Source organism: Poromitra crassiceps (genome assembly GCF_964638095.1).
Source record: "Poromitra crassiceps genome assembly, chromosome: 16".
NCBI classification, from domain to species: Eukaryota; Metazoa; Chordata; class Actinopteri; order Beryciformes; family Melamphaidae; genus Poromitra; species Poromitra crassiceps.
In genome coordinates, this window is record NC_139645.1 from 33,001,369 (window position 1) to 33,019,945 (window position 18,577).

General features: G+C 45.8%; 2 protein-coding genes across 2 annotated transcripts in view; both read left to right on the plus strand.

Moving 5' to 3' along the window:
• The window catches only part of LOC310791599 (protein NLRC3-like), a gene marked incomplete at both ends in the record, with an annotated part of 346,801 nt that overhangs the window by 115,913 nt on the left and 212,311 nt on the right, over positions 1–18,577 (plus strand). The window lies entirely within an intron of this gene.
• Positions 1–18,577, plus strand: part of LOC310791344 (intermembrane lipid transfer protein VPS13C-like) — a gene marked incomplete at its 5' end in the record, with an annotated part of 155,361 nt that overhangs the window by 79,394 nt on the left and 57,390 nt on the right. Inside the window, 17 exons of the mRNA XM_083653030.1 lie at positions 756–923; positions 2,037–2,341; positions 2,653–2,803; positions 4,831–4,963; positions 5,095–5,213; positions 5,360–5,529; positions 8,071–8,345; positions 8,463–8,695; positions 10,079–10,171; positions 10,759–10,992; positions 12,065–12,196; positions 13,263–13,352; positions 13,614–13,769; positions 14,321–14,588; positions 15,423–15,583; positions 15,948–16,069; positions 18,033–18,330. Coding sequence (XP_083509156.1) covers positions 756–923; positions 2,037–2,341; positions 2,653–2,803; positions 4,831–4,963; positions 5,095–5,213; positions 5,360–5,529; positions 8,071–8,345; positions 8,463–8,695; positions 10,079–10,171; positions 10,759–10,992; positions 12,065–12,196; positions 13,263–13,352; positions 13,614–13,769; positions 14,321–14,588; positions 15,423–15,583; positions 15,948–16,069; positions 18,033–18,330 — 3,108 coding nt within the window. The remainder of the gene's footprint in view (positions 1–755; positions 924–2,036; positions 2,342–2,652; positions 2,804–4,830; positions 4,964–5,094; positions 5,214–5,359; positions 5,530–8,070; positions 8,346–8,462; positions 8,696–10,078; positions 10,172–10,758; positions 10,993–12,064; positions 12,197–13,262; positions 13,353–13,613; positions 13,770–14,320; positions 14,589–15,422; positions 15,584–15,947; positions 16,070–18,032; positions 18,331–18,577) is intronic.

Here is an 18,577-nt window from a genome sequence, read left to right on the forward strand (position 1 = left end):
TCCACTCAGCCAGAGCAACCATGCAGACGGACAGCAGCAGCACAGGCGCACACAGTCTGACAGATATATCAGTCAGTCAACGTGAATCAGGTATGTATGTTTGTCAAAGTCTCATCCTAAAATTAGATATTCCTCTAAATCTGGTTAAAATCTGAATATTTAAAATGAGTTATACCCCTAAATTGGCCTTCAAATTGCCTCAAATTTCAAAAAGTAGTGCCCTTTTATGAATTTCAGCCCCTGCCCCTCTAATGTTCTCTGCACGTCCCTGGCCATGATGCCACGCTGGAATTGAATCGCGCATTCGGCTACCTACCAAGAAACAAAGGAATCAACAAGATGCTGTCGAAAAAGAGAAAGGTTGACATGGAATGCAGGCAGTTTCAAGAGAAATGGAAGGAGCAGTATTTCTTTTGTGAAGTAAATGGGTAAATGAGTCGAATTGATTTTAGTAAAAAAAAAAATCCGGCCCCCATGAGCTCTCAGTTGAACAAATCCGGCCCTCTACCTAATATGAGTCTGACACCCCTGTGTTAAAGGGAGAAAGGGAAAAAAATCATGAGTGTTGGCAGGTATGCCCCTTGTGGACCACCTGCAGTACCTCCATGACCCACCTGCAGTACCTCCACGGCCCACACTCTGGGAATCACTGGAACAGATTCATCACCTTAGCTGCTCTGAAAATCCTCCTCAGTCTGTTACTCTTCACTCAGCACTTTCCTCTTGACTCAGTTCATCATCTTTGCGTCTGGCAGGCCATCTCCATCGTGGGCGACGAGGTGTTCAGCTTCTCCATGAGTTTGACTCCCAGCGCCACAGAGGGCGCCGGGTATGCCGACATGAGCAAGACAGACGGGCGGGTGAAGCTGAACGTGGGCTGCATCCAGGTGGTTTACCTGCACAAGTTCTTCATGTCTCTGCTGGTGAGCCTCGCACCACATCACACCTGTCCAGTGTCTCTAACAATGTGAGGATAGAGACAGAGAAGCATTACAGTCGAAACTTTGCAAATTAAATCAAACAGATATGAAGAAGTCATGTTTTGTTCTCTTAACAAAAACCTTCACCTTCCGTTTTAAAGGCCCTATATGTAAGAATCAGAACTTCTCACAAAGACGCCGATTCACACGGTGACACTTCGGAATACAAATATGTTGTTATTTAACTTTAAACCAAGGTGCATGAAGGAGTAAAAGTTTGAAAAGAAGTAGAAACTAGCTTAGATGAGGCCTTTATTTTATTTTATTTTATTTTTTTAGGCCTTTATTTCTAATTCTAAGTATTTTCTCATATTTAGTACCAAGCCTCCTTGTTTTCTGATCGGTTTCTTTTGGGGTTCATTTTTTTGTTGCTTTGGTTTGTTTTGTTACTGCAATGCATTACTGATAATTACGGTAATTGTCAACGGCATGCTCCAGAGACAGCATGGGCCCCATGGTAATTCAAATGTAGCTGCCGCCATCTTTTGGCACTTGTACGTTACTACAAACTACAGTTACATTCTATAACAGGCACTAGGAGTTTACCTGGATCAATCATTGTTTTTTCCTGTGTTTGTTGCCTGTATTTGGGGCTGGTCTTTATGTCTTATATGACCCGGCCATTATCGGAGACCCAGCTGTTAATTGACTACCGGCCAATATTAGAGGAAATATATATACTAGGCATCTGGCGCGCTATGCAGGTATTTTGAGATTTTGAGTGATTTGATTACCGTACTTTCATTTCCATAGAACCTCACAGTGAATAAGTATTTTCATAAAACAAAAGGGAAAGTATGTTTATGGTTTTGGTGGAATACCACTGTAGACAATTGTTGTGGAATGTTGAAACCCATTTTTCCCACGTTTTACTTTTAGACACATAACAGATTAAAATACTCATAACCTTTGATCTGAGAGAGCTATAGCAGTAATTCCAAAAGTGATATACTGTATAGGGAAGAGTTTATACGTGTTTTTGCAGGCCACCGCACAATATGGTGTAGTAGTTTATTGTAAATAAACTCATTGTTATTTTTGCGCCCTCTTGTTCAGAACTTCACCAACAACTTCCAGACGGCGAAGGAGGCCCTGAGTGCAGCGACGGCCCAGGCGGCGGAGAAGGCAGCGTCCAGCGTCAGAGACTTTGCCCAGAAGAGCTTCCGTCTGTCCATGGACATCAGGCTGAAGGCCCCCCTCATCCTCATCCCTCAGTCCTCCATCTCCCACCAGGCGCTGGAGGTGGACCTGGGTCTGATCACCCTGGGGAATAGCTTCTCTCTGCTGCCCGTGGATGGCTGCCCGCTGCCCGCTGTCATCGACAACATGGACCTCCAGCTGACGCAGCTCAAACTCTCCAGGTCAGTCGCTCTGCAGGGATGAGCTCTGGGTTCTATAAAACCAGGGTGGAAAAAATAGCATTTTTCATTAAAGGGACACTTCACCAAAGAACAGTGTGGAGTTATCTTTCCATGTTAAACACAGTGTTGGCCCGAAGGACTGCGCCCAGCCAGGAAACTAGACACTGTCTCTCGAAGCTACACCTCCAAAATCTAACACCTTATCTAGTCTGATATCACCATATCCATATACTATCCATCTATTGCCCAGCCCTAGCTTCTGGATTCAGCAAGAGACTGTCTCACTGGTTTGTTGGTTTGTGGTTCTGCAGGATCTGCATGGACCCTGTGGCGTCGGGCGGGCCCAGCTCAGAGCTGCTGGAGCCACTCAACCTCACGCTGAGCATCAAGAGGAACCTGGCCGCCTCCTGGTACCACAAGATGGCAGTCGTGGAGATCGACGGAGACCTGAAGCCCATGAAGGTACGAGCAGGTCTACAGCCGGCTGAGGAACCTTCAGTTCACTTCACATCGTTATTGTCCTGTGAGGGACATCTGCTTTACAGACAGGGTTTAATGCTGGATTCGGATGGTCCCATTTCCCGAGTTGGGAAATCTTCAATCTTCTGACTTCAGTGGGTTCATGAGCTGTTAAGTCGTAATGTGGAGGCAGCATGGACGCTACCGAGACGATGTTATTGCTCAGAGCGTTTAAACAACACGTTGGGACATTTAGACTTGCACAATACATTCCACAAACCCACTAAAATATTGCTTTACCTAACTTGTTGTTATGCTTAATGTAAATACATAACATTTCAATTTAGGGATGCACCGATTGCAAAATTCTGCGCCGATAGCGATGTTTAAGAGAACAATTTGGCTGATAGCCACTACCTATGACTATGTGCGTGCCCGAATTACACAAAATTCCGGACTGCACCCCATCGGGTCCCCAGCAGCGCACCCGCCAAGTTTTGAAGTCGATCGGACGAATGATTGCGGAGATTTTTTTTATTTTTTATTTAACCTTTATTTATCCAGGTTAGCCTCGTTGAGATTAAGAACCTCTTTTTCAAGAGGGACCTGGCCAAGAAAAGCAGCATACAATTATACAAGTTGCAGACGCCACAACAAACATCTCATAACATTACTACACTACATGGTACACATACATTCAGTCATTCATAAAAGCAAGTTCAACTATGAAGAAAAAAAACAGTTGCAACTTTCACCGTCCTCCCTACCTTTAACCATTGTTTTCAAAACATTTAATGAGACCAGCTCCTGCAATTTCAGGTCCTTCTGGAGCTCATTCCATGCCATCGGTGCTGAGAACTGAAACGCCTTTTTACCATACTCTGTACGAGCCCTTTTTACATTCAATAAAAACAGGTTTTGTGAGCGTAGAGAGTAACTGTTGTTGCTCTGCTGGACAATGTATGTACACAAATAATTTGGGAGTTGTTTTAATATCGCCGTATAGTCAGGGATGGCCAGCCCACTTTCTGGTAGAGAACACAGTGGTGAGTTAGATTTTTACAGTTTGTGCTAAACCTTAAAGCCCGTGATAAATGGGGAGATATGCGGAGGACACACACACGCGCACACGCGCACACACACACACACACACACACACACACACACACACACACACACACGCGCGCGCGCGCACGCACAAACACACACACACACACACACACGCGCACGCACAAACACACACACACACGGCCCTGGAATTAATATGTATATATTTCCACACTCACTGAAGGGACCTTCTGGGTGTTTGCATAATTACAGCCTGTCACTAACTCCTGTGCTCTTGTTTTTGCACACGGTCCACATTGCAGCCGTTGAAGGTACGATCTGTACCCTCCTGTCCGGTGACAGCTTGACTCTGACGGTGTTTAGTTAGTTTAGCTGGATCAGTTGTTATGTCTGTTGACAGCCTGTAGCTCTAGTGGAGGATTCAAAGTTTTTTTTATGGAAGCCCTGGCAGGCAATTAAGAAAAGAAAAAAAATCTAACTTCCTTCAAATAATAATAAAATAAAATAATATATGAAACAAGCGGGGGGATATTTGCCTTTTTTTTGTCAGGCGCATGTTTCTAAATGTATGTTGCTGTAATACCTCTCGACCACAAGAGTGCGCCACTAGACCATGTTCTACATAGGACTGAAAGCATCAATTTCTTCTTCCAAGGTACATACATTGTGTTAGCAACTTATGCCATTTCCCCCCCTACTTCACAGATGAAAAAATAAAAGAAAATTGAACTTAATGCTGGCTAAACTTTTACAGGAGCGAAAACTACATTAGTTAGATCAGACTTGGAAAATGGATTCCTAGATTTTTGTTCTCAATTGCCTCTCATGGCTTCCGTACATTTTAACCTGAAGAGGAAAACTATGGACTGAAGCATGATTAAACCTCTGGATTCAAAGTGAAAGTCGTGGGGAGAAAGCAGGCTAAAAGCTGTACCTCTGTCCTGTGCTTCCTGCGCCTCCAGGCGGCGCTGAGTCAGGACGACCTGAAGGTTCTGCTGAGGATCCTGATGGAGAACCTGGGAGAGGCTGAGAGCCCAGCCCCGGCTGCCTCCACACAGGCAGAGAGCCTACACATCACAACATATACACACACAGGTACACACACACACACACAGGTACACACACACACACACAGGTACACACACACACACACAGGTACACACACGCACGTGTGTGCGCGTGCGCGAGAGGATCTGGCTGTAAACTGTGTGTGATGTTGCCCTCAGGCGGCGCGGAGAAGCAGAGTGACATCAGCGATCAGGAGGAGGAGCCTCAGGAAACTGTCAAGTTCAACTTCAACATTGAGTCTCTGGCTCTGGTGTTGTACAGCCACGCCCCCAAACAGGTGAGTCTCTGGCTCTGGTTAGAGAACAGAGGGATCATTCTCACCTTTAGCCTGCAAGTGGCTCAGTCCATATGTTTTCATACGTCTATGAATCTGTCCCTTGATGTCTGATCCTTCACCATCTCTCTCCCCTGCCCTCCCTGCAGTCTCCTGGGCTGGGCCTGCGGCAGCAGAGCCTGCGTCTGGGGGAGCTGGCCCTCCACAAGCTGCAGGCGTCTGGGAAGCTGCTGAGCGACGGCAGCATGGAGCTCAGCACCGTGCTGAGCGGCTGCACGCTGGACGACCTGCGCACTGCCATGACCCGCGTCAGCTCCAGGTGAGACCTCTGCTTAAGTAGCGATAATGAATCCTTAATTAACAGTTAACTAATGTGCCTAGTAATCATTTACTAATGCTGTTCATGTGAACTAAGCCTTAATTAAGAGTTAACTAATGTGTCTACACTGTCTAGTAATTATTACTTATACTGTTCATGTTAACTAAGGTATTGAGGTTGGTTTGAGGCATGACCTCACTGAGGTTAAGGTTAGAGCAAGCTTATGACCAAGGCTGTTAATTAAAGGTTAGTTAATACTTATTAAACATCAACTAACTCTTAAATAAGGTACCGTTTAGTGTTACCCATTACTTTTTTATTTAATTTGATATCTGATTTACTTATTTTATACTCAGTTTTTTGTACTACTATTTTTACTATTAGTGGAGTAGGAGTTTCATTATTGATTGCTTGATTGAAAGAAAGGTGAATACAGAATACAGTAAATACACCAGCGAAGAAGAAGATCCACACAGGCTAACACAGTTAGCTAATGCAGTCCACGTACGTCAGCAAACAACCTGCAACAACACAGAGTCCAGTAAAAAGATAGAAACCTTGGCCCTAGACAACTGAATTGGTTAAACTCACAAACACATAATCAAGTGAGGCATATAATCAAGTTGAATGCATCACGTAGGGTAAGAACATAATGTTGCACTAGGTCAGGGATACTCAACTTGCTTTGCCCGGGGGCCACTTTCGTGAAATGATAGAAGGCCAGGGGCCAGTTAACACATTAAGTGCCAGAGACGACCTAACTCGTCTTACATAATCCAGCGCTTAAGTGCCAAGGACGAGCTAACTCGTCTTACATAAACATTTTTTTTTTTTGACGGTGGGACATCAATCAACCCCTTTTACATCTTCGAGATAACTATTTGGAGCAAGAGCATGTGTGTAATCTATTTTACCGACCACTAAGTGGCGACAGAGACCGAGAGAAGTCACAGCCACGGGACCCAAAAGCAGCCGCCTCCCGCGGAAATGGCTTGGCGATTTTACAGTCAGAAGCCCGGACACACACACAGAACGGACAGAGATCTCTTCCCCCCAGAGCCGCGGGGGCAACGCGCGAACACACACACACACACACACACACACACACACACACACACACACACACACACACACACACACACACCGCGGGAGCAAGCCATTCAAGGAAATGGCTTGGCGATTTTACAGTAATCCATTTCAGACTCGTCCCAGCACGCAGGCAAGCAGGCAGGCAGGCACGCAGACAGACAGGCAGGCAGCACAACGCGCTTCTGACACGCCCGCTGTTAGGAGGAAGGAGGAGAAGACACACGGAGGGAGGAGTTTGAATGAGAGGGGTGTTTCCTGTTGTTATGGAGGAAATTACTGTTCAAAACTATTGTTTAGAATGTCTGACGGTCTTACTGATGCCAAAAATGAATGGTTAAAGTGACTGTTTCACAAAAAGCCATTTATCTCTGAATAAATTTCCAGACGCTGAAACCATGCTGTACTCAACGGCTAATATCTACATAACTACTAACTCTGCAAACTAACTCTTTTAGACAGAGAAAGCACACATTCTATTAGTTATTTTTAGATGATTGCTGTTCATGAATTCTTAACAGAAAAGAATCCTCGGCTGTTCTAAAATGAGCCAGAATCGTCAAAAACACCCCTGGCACAACTTACCTACAGGAATGAAAACATGGCTGGCATTCAATGTGTTAATAAACAAACAATATACATTTTTCTGTAGCGGATTGTATGTTTTTGGGGTGTCAGCCAGAGTTTAGTCTGACAATGTTGTGCACACCGGATATAGTTAGTTAGTTAGTAGGCTACATACATAAGTGCCTGGGTAGCAAGCAGACGGCGGTATTTGACAATTTAGCAGCTAAATCATAGATTATTAAAAGATATTCCATATTCCAGACTGAAATGTTATAACAGAAGTGGAGTATTGACCAGAATGACATGAACATTTGGACACTTATTCAGCGGGTATCTTGCATGTTGCGTTCAGGTGCACTGTAAAAAAATATATATATATTTTTTTGCAATTCCATGGCGGGCCACATGCGGCCCGCGGGCGCCCCCTGTGTGGCCCGCCATGGAATTGCAAAAAAATGGCGGGCTGCCAGTTGAGTATCACTGCACTAGGTGATGACGTGGAGCTAATTGTAAGCTACGTCGAAAATCAAATGATCAAATAATAACAATTCCTAGACAGTAATATTTATGAGCCAGGTTTTCATAACAATTAGTACATTAACACGCTCTGATGTCCCATCTGTCGGGCGGCTGTAGTAGAGCGGGTCGTCCACTAATCGCTTTGGATAAAAGAGGTCGGTGGTTCGATTCCCGGCTCCTCCAGTCTGCATGTTGAAGTGTCCTTGGGCAAGACACTGAACCCCAAATTGCTCCCGATGGTGTGCCAGCACCCTGCGGGGTAAACCTGCCGCCATCGGTGTGTGAATGGGTGAATGTACTTACTGAGTGTAAAGTGCTTTGGATAAAAGCGCTATATAAATGCAGGCCATTTACCATCTGTCTGTGCAGGATGATCAGGAAGCGTGAGGAGGAGAGCGCCGAGGCCATGATCGACGTGACGTACCGTCAGAGTGCGGCGGGGGCGGGGCCTGAGCGTGAGGTGGTGGCCGTGCTGCAGAAGCTCTACCTGTGTGCCAGCGTGGACTTCCTCATGACCGTGGCCGACTTCTTCATCCAGGCGCTGCCGAAAAGCCCCGCCCCCCCGGCCTCCACCGCCGCCCACAGCGACAGGCTGCCTCTGAAACAGCTGGCCGAGCCCCGCGGAGGTTCCGCCTCCAACGCCGGTAAGACACCCAACGCCCTGTGGAGGCTCCGCCTCCAACGCCAGTAAGACATCAATGCCAGTTTGGGGGGGAAGCATCGCAATTGACTTTTTCATCTCACCGATTTTGAATGTTCAGCCCCTGAGCAGCAGTGGAAGCGGACGCGGCTGCGGGCGGTCGTGGTCGACCCGGAGGTGGTGTTTGTGGCCGACCTGCTGCGGGCCGACGCCCCCTCGCTGGTGGCCTCCTTCCAGTGTGACGTCAGCCTGACGGAGGAGGGCGGAGCCCACAGCATGATGGCCAACCTCAGGGAGCTCCGCCTCCTGGCCTGCCCCTTCCTCCACAGCCCAGAGCACAAGGGCATCACCACCGTGAGACGCACACGCCACACACATGCACGCACACACACTCACGTACCAGCACACACACGCAGGGGCGGACTGGGATCATAATTCAGGCCGGGCATTAGATACCAAGCAGGCCAGGCTGATATGGGCCAATGTGCGTGCCGGCGTCCGAAGGGCGGCGGCGAAAAATTTGGGCCGTTTGAAGCTCAATTTGGGCCGTTTGTAGCCAGATTTGGGCCGTTTGAAGCCCAATTTGGGTCGTTTAAAGCCAGATTTGGGCCGTTTGAAGCCCGATTTGGGCCGTTTGAAGCCAGATTTGGGCCGTTTGAAGCCCAATTTGGGCCAAGTCCAACTTTACAATGAGATGCACCCACTTTAACCCTGAATAAAGTAATAAAACCACTAGTAAACCAGTAGGCGGCGCCTGGCCTGCTGTTTAGTGAGTGGCCTGACTGCGGGCACACACCAAAAAAAAAAAAAAAATTGCAGGCCAGGCCAGGCCACTGGGCATTTGCCCGACGTGCCCGATTATGCAGTCCGCCCCTGCACACACGCCACACAGCACACACACAGAGACACCCACGCACGCACGCACCCACGCACGCACACACAGAGCACAAGGACATCACCACGTGAGACACACACACACTCACCCACACACACACAGAGCACAAGGTCATCACCACGTGAGACATATGGAGTTATTTCTGTGTCTTTATGGAGTGCCGCAGGGATGAGTCCTAAAACCTGTCTAGAAGTCAATGGTGTTTTTCTATGGGGATTTTGGTTAAATGACTGAAATAACGTCTGTGCTTAACAACAGTTTATGAAACAAAGACCTTTGTGTTTAGCAAGATCATCTTCACAATTGAACACCACTTTATAATTTTTGAAGTGTTTTCTGAAAATCAGATTTACGCTTCAAAAATGTGGTGATAATTTGTGAAGGTTATCGTGTTAAACACAAAGGTCTCAGTTTCATAAACGTCTGTTAACCACAGATCTTATTTCAGGCACCTAACCAAAAACCCCTATAGAAAAATGCCATTGGCTTCCAGAAGAGGGAACCAGCACAATGCTAACTTCTGGGGCCGGTTGCATCAACTGGTCTTACACTGGCCAATCAGGGTGCATTCCCTGGCAATTCACATGGACGCGCATTGCTACGACCAGCATAGTTAAGACCAGACATAAGCCGTGTTGGTGCAACAGGCGTAAGTCCATGGTCTTAGACCGACGTAGGAGTTACGACCAGGCATAGTTAAGACCAGTTGGTGCAACCGGCCCCTGGGTTGGCCTACAACAATACATCATTCCTGCTCTACTTTATTATGCAGTCAAAGAGTTGTGTTACTTTGCAAATCCAATAGTATATTGACTGATAGAAATGTCATTCTTTGCCAATAGGTGTTGAGGCCTTGCTCAGTCGCTTTGGAAACCAAAAGCCAGCCCAACCAACCACTGACCGGCTTTGTGACAGTGGAGGAAGTCTTCGTCAAGGTACTTTCAGCTGAAATTGATCTTATTTATATGTATGATAGTATGTATAGATAGATAGATGGATAGATGTATTTCCTCCAAAAGTGGCCGGTAGTCATTTAAAATAACTGATAATGAAACAAAGGCCAGGAGTAAAAACAACGTTGGATATGGGTAAACTCCTCTGGTGTTTGTTATAGTTTGTAGTAACATGTAAATTAAACATAGACTGTATAAAAAGCTACCGTGACATCACCTATTGGTTTTTAGATTTGCGTTTGGAAGTCTGGAGGTTAGCATTTTCACCGTCGCCATCTTGGTTATTTGGAGACAGAAGTGACGTGAATTTGGACAAGTGATCGGCGAGCTGTGCGATCACTGGACAGGCGATCTGTCAATCACGCCCAAAAGTGTTGTCCGCTTTATCTTCTAAGGACCATAATTTACTAAATGAACATCATGCTGTATTGAAGAAGACTTGAAACTAGTGATTGAGACCATCAACTCCTTAGGAAAGATGAACAACCTTCACCCAGAGAGCAGGATGAGAGAAAGCTGCTGTGTGGCAGAACCTTTGAGGTGAACTCCTGTGAACTCCTCTGCTGCAGATCTCTCCGGTCATCTTGAACACGGTGATGACGATAACGGCGGCCATGACGGCCAAGCCTCAGAGCGAGCAGAGCCAGGAGGCGCGGCCCGGCGTCACAGACCTGTGGTCTGTCATGAACATCTACGCCTGTAACTACTGGTTCCTGGGGGTGGACCAGGCCACCGAGGCCACGGAGAGCTTCACCGAGCCGGACGCACGCAACCAGGGAGAGAGCTTCGCCGTCGACGTCAAGGTGCCACGTTTATATCCTCTTGAGTCCTCAGTGGCGACACGAGGCGATCAGCGCTCACTCCCATCGATGCTTAATTGACAAAAAACGGTCTTTATCAGTTAACAAGTCTGACCGGCGAGTCGTTGTCTCCAACGTCCGAGTCCAAATGCATGAATGCTTGAGTCATCAGTGCCTCAAGTGCAAGTCGAATCACGACTCCTGAAAATTGGACTCGGGTCTGAGTCCTGGACTCAAGTCCTACAACACAGAGTCCAGGTGACTCTGGACTCAGGTCTGTGTAGTTCAGTATGCTCTGTGTAATGTGTGTGTTGTCTTTGACAGGTGGTCCAGGTGACTTTAGACTCAGGCCTGTGTAGTTCAGTATGCTCTGTGTAACGTGTGTGTTGTCTTTGACAGGTGGTCCAGGTGACTTTAGACTCGGGCCTGTGTAGTTCAGTATGCTCTGTGTAATGTGTGTGTTGTCTTTGACAGGTGGTCCAGGTGACTCTGGACTCGGGCCTGTGTAGTTCAGTATACTCTGTGTAATGTGTGTGTTGTCTTTGACAGGTGGTCCAGGTGACTTTAGACTCAGGCTTGTGTAGTTCAGTATGCTCTGTGTAACGTGTGTGTTGTCTTTGACAGGTGGTCCAGGTGACTTTAGACTCAGGCTTGTGTAGTTCAGTATGCTCTGTGTAACGTGTGTGTTGTCTTTGACAGGTGGTCCAGGTGACTCTGGACTCGGGGCCTGTGTAGTTCAGTATGCTCTGTGTAACGTGTGTGTTGTCTTTGACAGGTGGTCCAGGTGACTCTGGACTCAGGGCTGTGTAGTTCAGTATGCCCTGTGTAACGTGTGTGTTGTCTTTGACAGGTGGTCCAGGTGACTCTGGACTCGGGCCTGTGTAGTTCAGTATGCTCTGTGTAACGTGTGTGTTGTCTTTGACAGGTGGTCCAGGTGACTCTGGACTCGGGCCTGTGTAGTTCAGTATAATCTGTGTAACGTGTGTGTTGTCTTTGACAGGTGGTCCAGGTGACTTTAGACTCAGGCCTGTGTAGTTCAGTATGCTCTGTGTAACGTGTGTGTTGTCTTTGACAGGTGGTCCAGGTGACTCTGGACTCGGGGCTGGGCCACAGGACCGTCCCGTTGCTGCTGGCTGAGTCTTCCTTCAGCGGCTCGGCCAGGAACTGGTCCTCCCTGCTGCACCTAAACGCAGACATGACGCTGGAGGTGACTGTGGGGATCACTCACATTTTACTGACTCAGGGAAATACCCGAGCAGTGAATCGGGCTGCGCAGCCATTGTTAGTTCACTCATGATGCGTCATCATGTGACATGAGATGGATTTGCATTATTTAATACATCACATTAATATATTTTGTAATCACTTCTTTTACTTGAAAAATAATTTTTTTTGCAGTGTTGCTCTCAAACCTATTCTGTTTGATTGCATGATAAAGACACAAAAGTGAAAAAAAGTAGTTTGTTGATTGATATTCAACAAAGCCTTGTAATAAACAATGTTGTTCTCATCTTGATCAGGCGCGGACTGCATAATCGGGCACGTCGGGCCGATGCCTGGTGGCCTGGCCTGGCCTGGAGTGCAAAAAAAGAGCCACCGTGATGTCACTTATTCATTTCTGCACTCTTGTGTTGGAGCCTTGAGTTTTGCATTGCTCAACACTTGGCTATAGGCTATAGAGACTAAAACCATTGTTGGCCTAATTTTTCAGAAACAAAGGTTGGAGCTTGAGCAGAACACACTACCATGTCTTTAATGTTAGGGGCTTGCTTAAACAGGAAGATGTTTAATGAAACTGAGAATATGTCAATGTTTAGTATTATTGTTATGACGTGTAGTTCTTAAGCCTGTGGAGAATAACGCAGTATGCCCGATCTGATCACTCTTACTGAAATTAAGTTTGCTGTGAAGCGTTTGTACAGAGGCATGTTTTTGGTTTTACTTCTTCATATTATACTTGCAGTTATCTAGGCAATGTTGATGTTTCTATTAGTGAACAAATAGGTAACGTGTATCATCGCGTTAGCATTATATTCACTAAATCTTGCTTCAAACGACCCAAATTGGGCTTCAAACGGGCCAAATTGGGCTTCAAACAGCCCACATTTTTCAATCGCACATCGGCCCATGTCGGCCTGGCCTGCTTGGTAACTAATGCCCGGCCTGAATTATGATCCCAGTCCGCCCCTGATCTTGATCCTAACAGTCTTGTCAGCAATCCAGAAGTTGAATGTATAAATAATGATATAATAATATGTCCTGTGTGTCTGCAGGTAAACTACTTTAATGAGAGCCATGCAGTCTGGGAGCCACTGATAGAGAGAGTGGATGGCGGGAAACGCAGGTGGAACCTCATGCTGGAGGTGAGACTCTTAGCAGTTAGCTTCTGTTTCCGCTAGCAGCACTAACACTGTGTCTGTTTAAGCTAACACTGTGGAGACAGACAGCAGTGTTAGACTGCTGACACAACACACACTGACACAAACACACTGCTTTATACTGTATAAAGGTCTATATTAAGGCATTCCATGTCTTCACTCTTGATCTGGGTGAATTATTCTGCATTCTTTGTGTCCAAACTGAGTGTGGATCTGACACAGTGTCTGATATGTTTGGTCCTGCAGATGAAGAACAACCCGGTCCAGGACAAGAGTCCAGTTCCTGGAGACGACTTCATCGTTCTCCCTGAACCTCGCACTGCCATCACCATCTGCTCCAAAGACACCATGAACATCACTGTGTCGCAGTCCTGCCTCAACGTCTTCACTAACCTCTCCAAGGTAAGACTCTCTACCTCAACGTCTTCACCAACCTCCAGCTCCAGGGTAAGGCCCTACCTGAACGTCTTCACCAACCTCCATGGTAAGACTCTACCTCAATGTCTTCACCAACCTCTCTAAGGTAAGGCTCCACCTCAAGGTCTTCACCAACCTCTCCAAGGTAAGACTACCTCAAAGTCTTTACCAACCTCTCCAAGGTAAGACTCTACCTCAACATCTTCACCAAACTCTCCAAGGTAAGACTCCTCCTCAAGGTCTTCACCAACCTCCAAGGTAAGCCTCAACCTCAACACTGACCCACAATGCTCAGGTAGAGAGGGGTATTGCAAGCTGCAATAACCGTTTTTCCGGCCGCTAGAAACAGCAACACATTTGTGCTAACAGCTAAGATAACCGTTCCTACTGAGAAGTCTGTGCATTTCATCTAAACTGGGTTGGAAAAATGATAAACACGTTTAGAACACATTTTGAAAGATGTATGAGCTGGCTGTATGCTGGATCACTGTGGAGTTAGAGAGGAGCCGGACAGACACATTCTTGTTTTTGCCCAGGCGTTCTCTGAAGGAACGGCCTCCACCTTCGACTACTCTGTGAAGGAGAAAGCCCCGTTCACCATCTGGAACGCCCTGGGGATCCCGCTTATCGTGCAGCACGGCGCCAACCTGCGTCTGGTGGATGCGGCGGCGGCGCGGGGGAAGCTGCACGAGGTGGCGGTGGGCCAGAGCGTGGACCTGGAGCACTCAGCGTCCGCCTCGTCGTCCCGGGGCAAACTGTCCACCCTGCAGCGCCAGGAGAGCTGCCTCTTCAACCTCACCATCGGTCAGTCAGTGGGCTCCAGACTCACATACACATTCTCATTTTATACACGACACACATATAGTGCTTTTCATGTTCTAGCCCGTCTGATAATGTGTCTGGACTTGGATCTTGTACGCCACATATAGTGCCATGTATACTTCTTTCAGTAGATGCAGGGTTTTCCCTGGCTTTTTGGAGGGCTTAGGTGCTGTGTCGTCAGGGGCTGCTTGGTGGCTACTTCATTTTGGACCATTATTATATGACCATATCTGTGTACAAACATGTGGAAAAGCCACAGCAGCTAATAAATAAACAACACCCAAAAAGACAAACCTGTGCCCTGCTGACCGCCACTGGGGACCAACATTGATTTGACATTCATTCGGCTTACTGGTGCTGCCCAAAACTGAGCCTCATAATGGTAGGGAAAACATGTGGTAATGGATTTTCAGAAAACGCTTCAAAATCATATAAGTCTATAAGTTTGTGAAGGTTATCTGGCCGCAGTTTCATCATTTACTTAACTTGATTATGACTTCTGTGGTTGTCATATTGCTATATAAATGTGATATAAATCATATTGACTTACTTCCCGACGACGGAACCAGGAAGTACATGACTTCTGTGGTTGGTCTACAAAAATAGTCATCCTTGCGCTGCTCTATTATGGAAGCCTTGAGAGGCGAGAGATAAATCAAATCCAGTGATCCATTTTGTTGAGGAAGTGAAGGAGGCCGAGGTGGGAGTCTGTGTGCGCCTCCCTCTATAAATACATCTTTATATGTGAATACATTTTTATTTTTTTTACCTTTACCTTTATTTAAGCAGGTGAAATATGTTGTGTCCTCCCCGTAGTTCCTTCAGGTTACAGTGAGATCTGTAACATCGCTCTGGACAAGCCGGGCCGGCGGCTGTATAACGTGCGCGGGGCGCAGCTGCAGCAGGCCGTGTCCGTGGTGCTCCAGGTCGACGCCATCCAGGGGAACAAGGTCATCACCGTCCGCTCGCCACTACAGGTCGGTTCAGTCTGCTTCACTTTAACCCTTAAAGGCCACAGGGGCATCAAACCCAATGTCATCCAAAAGGTTCTGAACAGATTTGCACGAAACTTGGCAGAAACGTTGGTTATGTGCCAACTTAGAAGTGATTAACTTTCCACGCCCACTAGCCACAAGGGGGCGTAACAGGCCGCGGCAGAGGTATACCCTCTAGTTCAATTTGTAACACTTCAGTCATTCATGTTCGCTGTTTAGTTATAGTTTGATATACTTTCTCAGGTCAATGTGATGTACTCAGTTCTCTGGAATGCATTGGGAACCTTGAAAATAGAAAGGAAGATAATGGTAATAATTCTGCTGAGACCTCTGCCTCTGCTTCCAGATAAAGAATCATTTCTCGGTGCCCTTCTCCATCCTGAAGTACTGTCCGTCCTCCAGCAGCCTGCTGACGCTCGGAGTCGCCGAGCCCGAGAAAGAGTTCCACGTCGCCTTGGAAACCTACAGGTATATATGATCCAGATTAGTGATGGGATATCGGCATATCGGTTTTGGGTGCCGATACTAATGTAATTCACACATCGGATATCGGACGGATGTTGCAAAAATACGTTCCGTTCCAGATTCCAGTCATAGCTTGCGCTGGACCATAAACCCACATGAAACAGCAGTTGTAGTAACCACATGTAGTTGTTGCTTGTCTTGTCCTAGGAATTTCATTGTTCAGAATGACTTTGTGTTATACTGTGCAGATCCATGACAGATGTTTGTCAGAATTTGAAAATGTATGTGTATAAATGAAGAGTTCATTTGCAAAAACAGGTTAAACGCCATTCTTAAAATGAACAACACCTGGTTGATACTCCCTGGAGTGCACATAGAAAATATTATTGAGGTGATTTATGTGAAAATTATCAGATGAATATGTTTTAGTTATGATTGATAATACAAATTCCCCAAAAATAAATAAATTACAGTATAAATTAGGGCTGTGCCGATTCACTTATCTCCCGATTCGATACTATCACGATACTTGGGTGCCGATTCGATATATATTGCGATTCTTAAGTATTGCGATTCTACGATTATTGCGATTCGATATTACGATTTATTGCGATTTTTGTTTATTTTTTTCTTTTCTTTTTTCAGTTTGTTTGCTTTTTACACTAGATTAGAACATGGGAAAAGTTGAATCATACACTAGAGACTGTATATTATATATCATGAGTAGGGCTGGGCGATATAGTTAAAAACAGGGGCGGACTGGGATCATAATTCAGGCCGGGCATTAGATACCAAGCAGGCCAGGCCGATATGGGCCGACGTTTGAAGCCCAAAGATGCACCCACTTTAACCCTGAAGTGTAATTATTACTTCAGACTAACTAATAAAGTAATAAAACCACTAGTAAACCAGTAGGCGGCGCCGGGCCTGCTGTTCAGTGAGTGGACTGACTGCGGGCACAAAAAAAAAAAAAAAAAAAAAAAAAAATTTTTTTTTTGCTTTTGCGATTATCGATTCTGGAATAAAAGATCGATTCAAAAAATCGTGACATTAAAAATCGCGATACTTAGGTGAATCGATTTTTTCTCCCACCCCTAGTATAAATACATCAATATATAAAATAAAATTATAAAATATCCAAATGAATACCTGTTTTTGCAAATTAACTCTTCATATATATATATATATCAGGTCAATGTGATGATATTCAAGATTTTTTGGAAAGGATCTGTATATATATATATATATATATATATATATATATATATATATATATATATACAGATCCTTTCCAAAAAATTAGAATATCATGGAAATACCATGGATGAACGTGGGCTTCAGCAGTTTGTCAAGCAAAGACGATTCAAATATTTGTCGGAGATTCAGAGGGAGTGGACTGAGGCTGGAGTCAGTCATAACTGAGAAGTAACTGCTGATTTTCTTCACACTATTCTAATTTCTTGAAATACTGTTTGGGGGGTTTCTGGAGCTGTAGGCCAAAATTATGAAAAATGAAACAAATAAAGGCTAGAAATATTTCACTTTGTGTGTAATGAATCTATAATCTATGAAAGTTTCACTTTTTGAAAGGAATTATGGAAAAAAAATAACTTTTCATGATATATTTTTTTTTTGGAAAGGATCTGTATATGTATGTATTTGTTTCCAGGTGAAACTGTAAAGCAGACCATAAATCCTCAACTTTTGTGTCCAGCAGACAGAAATGTTTTCTGCCTGTTTCAGACAGTTTTAAGTCCATGGCACTTGAAACAAACACAGATGTTTGTTTGGTGTGCCATGGCTGTCTGTCCTTGTTTGGAGACATTCTCCGTTGTAAGACATTTGATTGGTGTACCATGGGCTTTAGCCTTGCAGCCCTGCAGGCAGCCGTTAGTGAGTATTGATTGATTGATTGATTGATTTTATTCAGTATGTGTGACCTCTGCCTACACCCTCTCCTCCCCAGGGCCCAGCTGTTTGTGCGCCCGGCAGGCCATCTGGAGGGGCTCTACGGAGCCTCCTCCACCTGTGTGTCGTGGAAGGAGCAGGTGCACCGCAGCTCTGAGGTGCGCTCTGTGCTGCGCTGCCCGGCCACAGACAGCAGCTTCCTGCCTCTGAGCCTCAACACGCTGGCGCAGCCCGACAGCCTGCAGCACATCACCAGCGCCGGAGGGGAGGACTGGGACCCCGCCTACATCATCCACCTGCACCCTGTGGCCACGCTGCGCAACCTGCTGCCCTACACGCTGCGCTACCTGCTGGAGGTACGCTCACCACACATGCTGCCAAGTCTGATCTGAATAGTTTTCTCTCCTGTGTTTATGAGTTAAGAACAGGTGGGAAAAAGGTTTTTGCCAGGATCATTTTTTGAAATTTCTTTTTTTGCCAGGTTAATCGTGGCCTTTGTAATACTCATTTAATAATTAATATTAATATTAAGCTCAGAATTTCCTAGATTAGTTTTGTTTTCTCACTTATTATTTATTATAATAATATGCTACCTGGAGAATG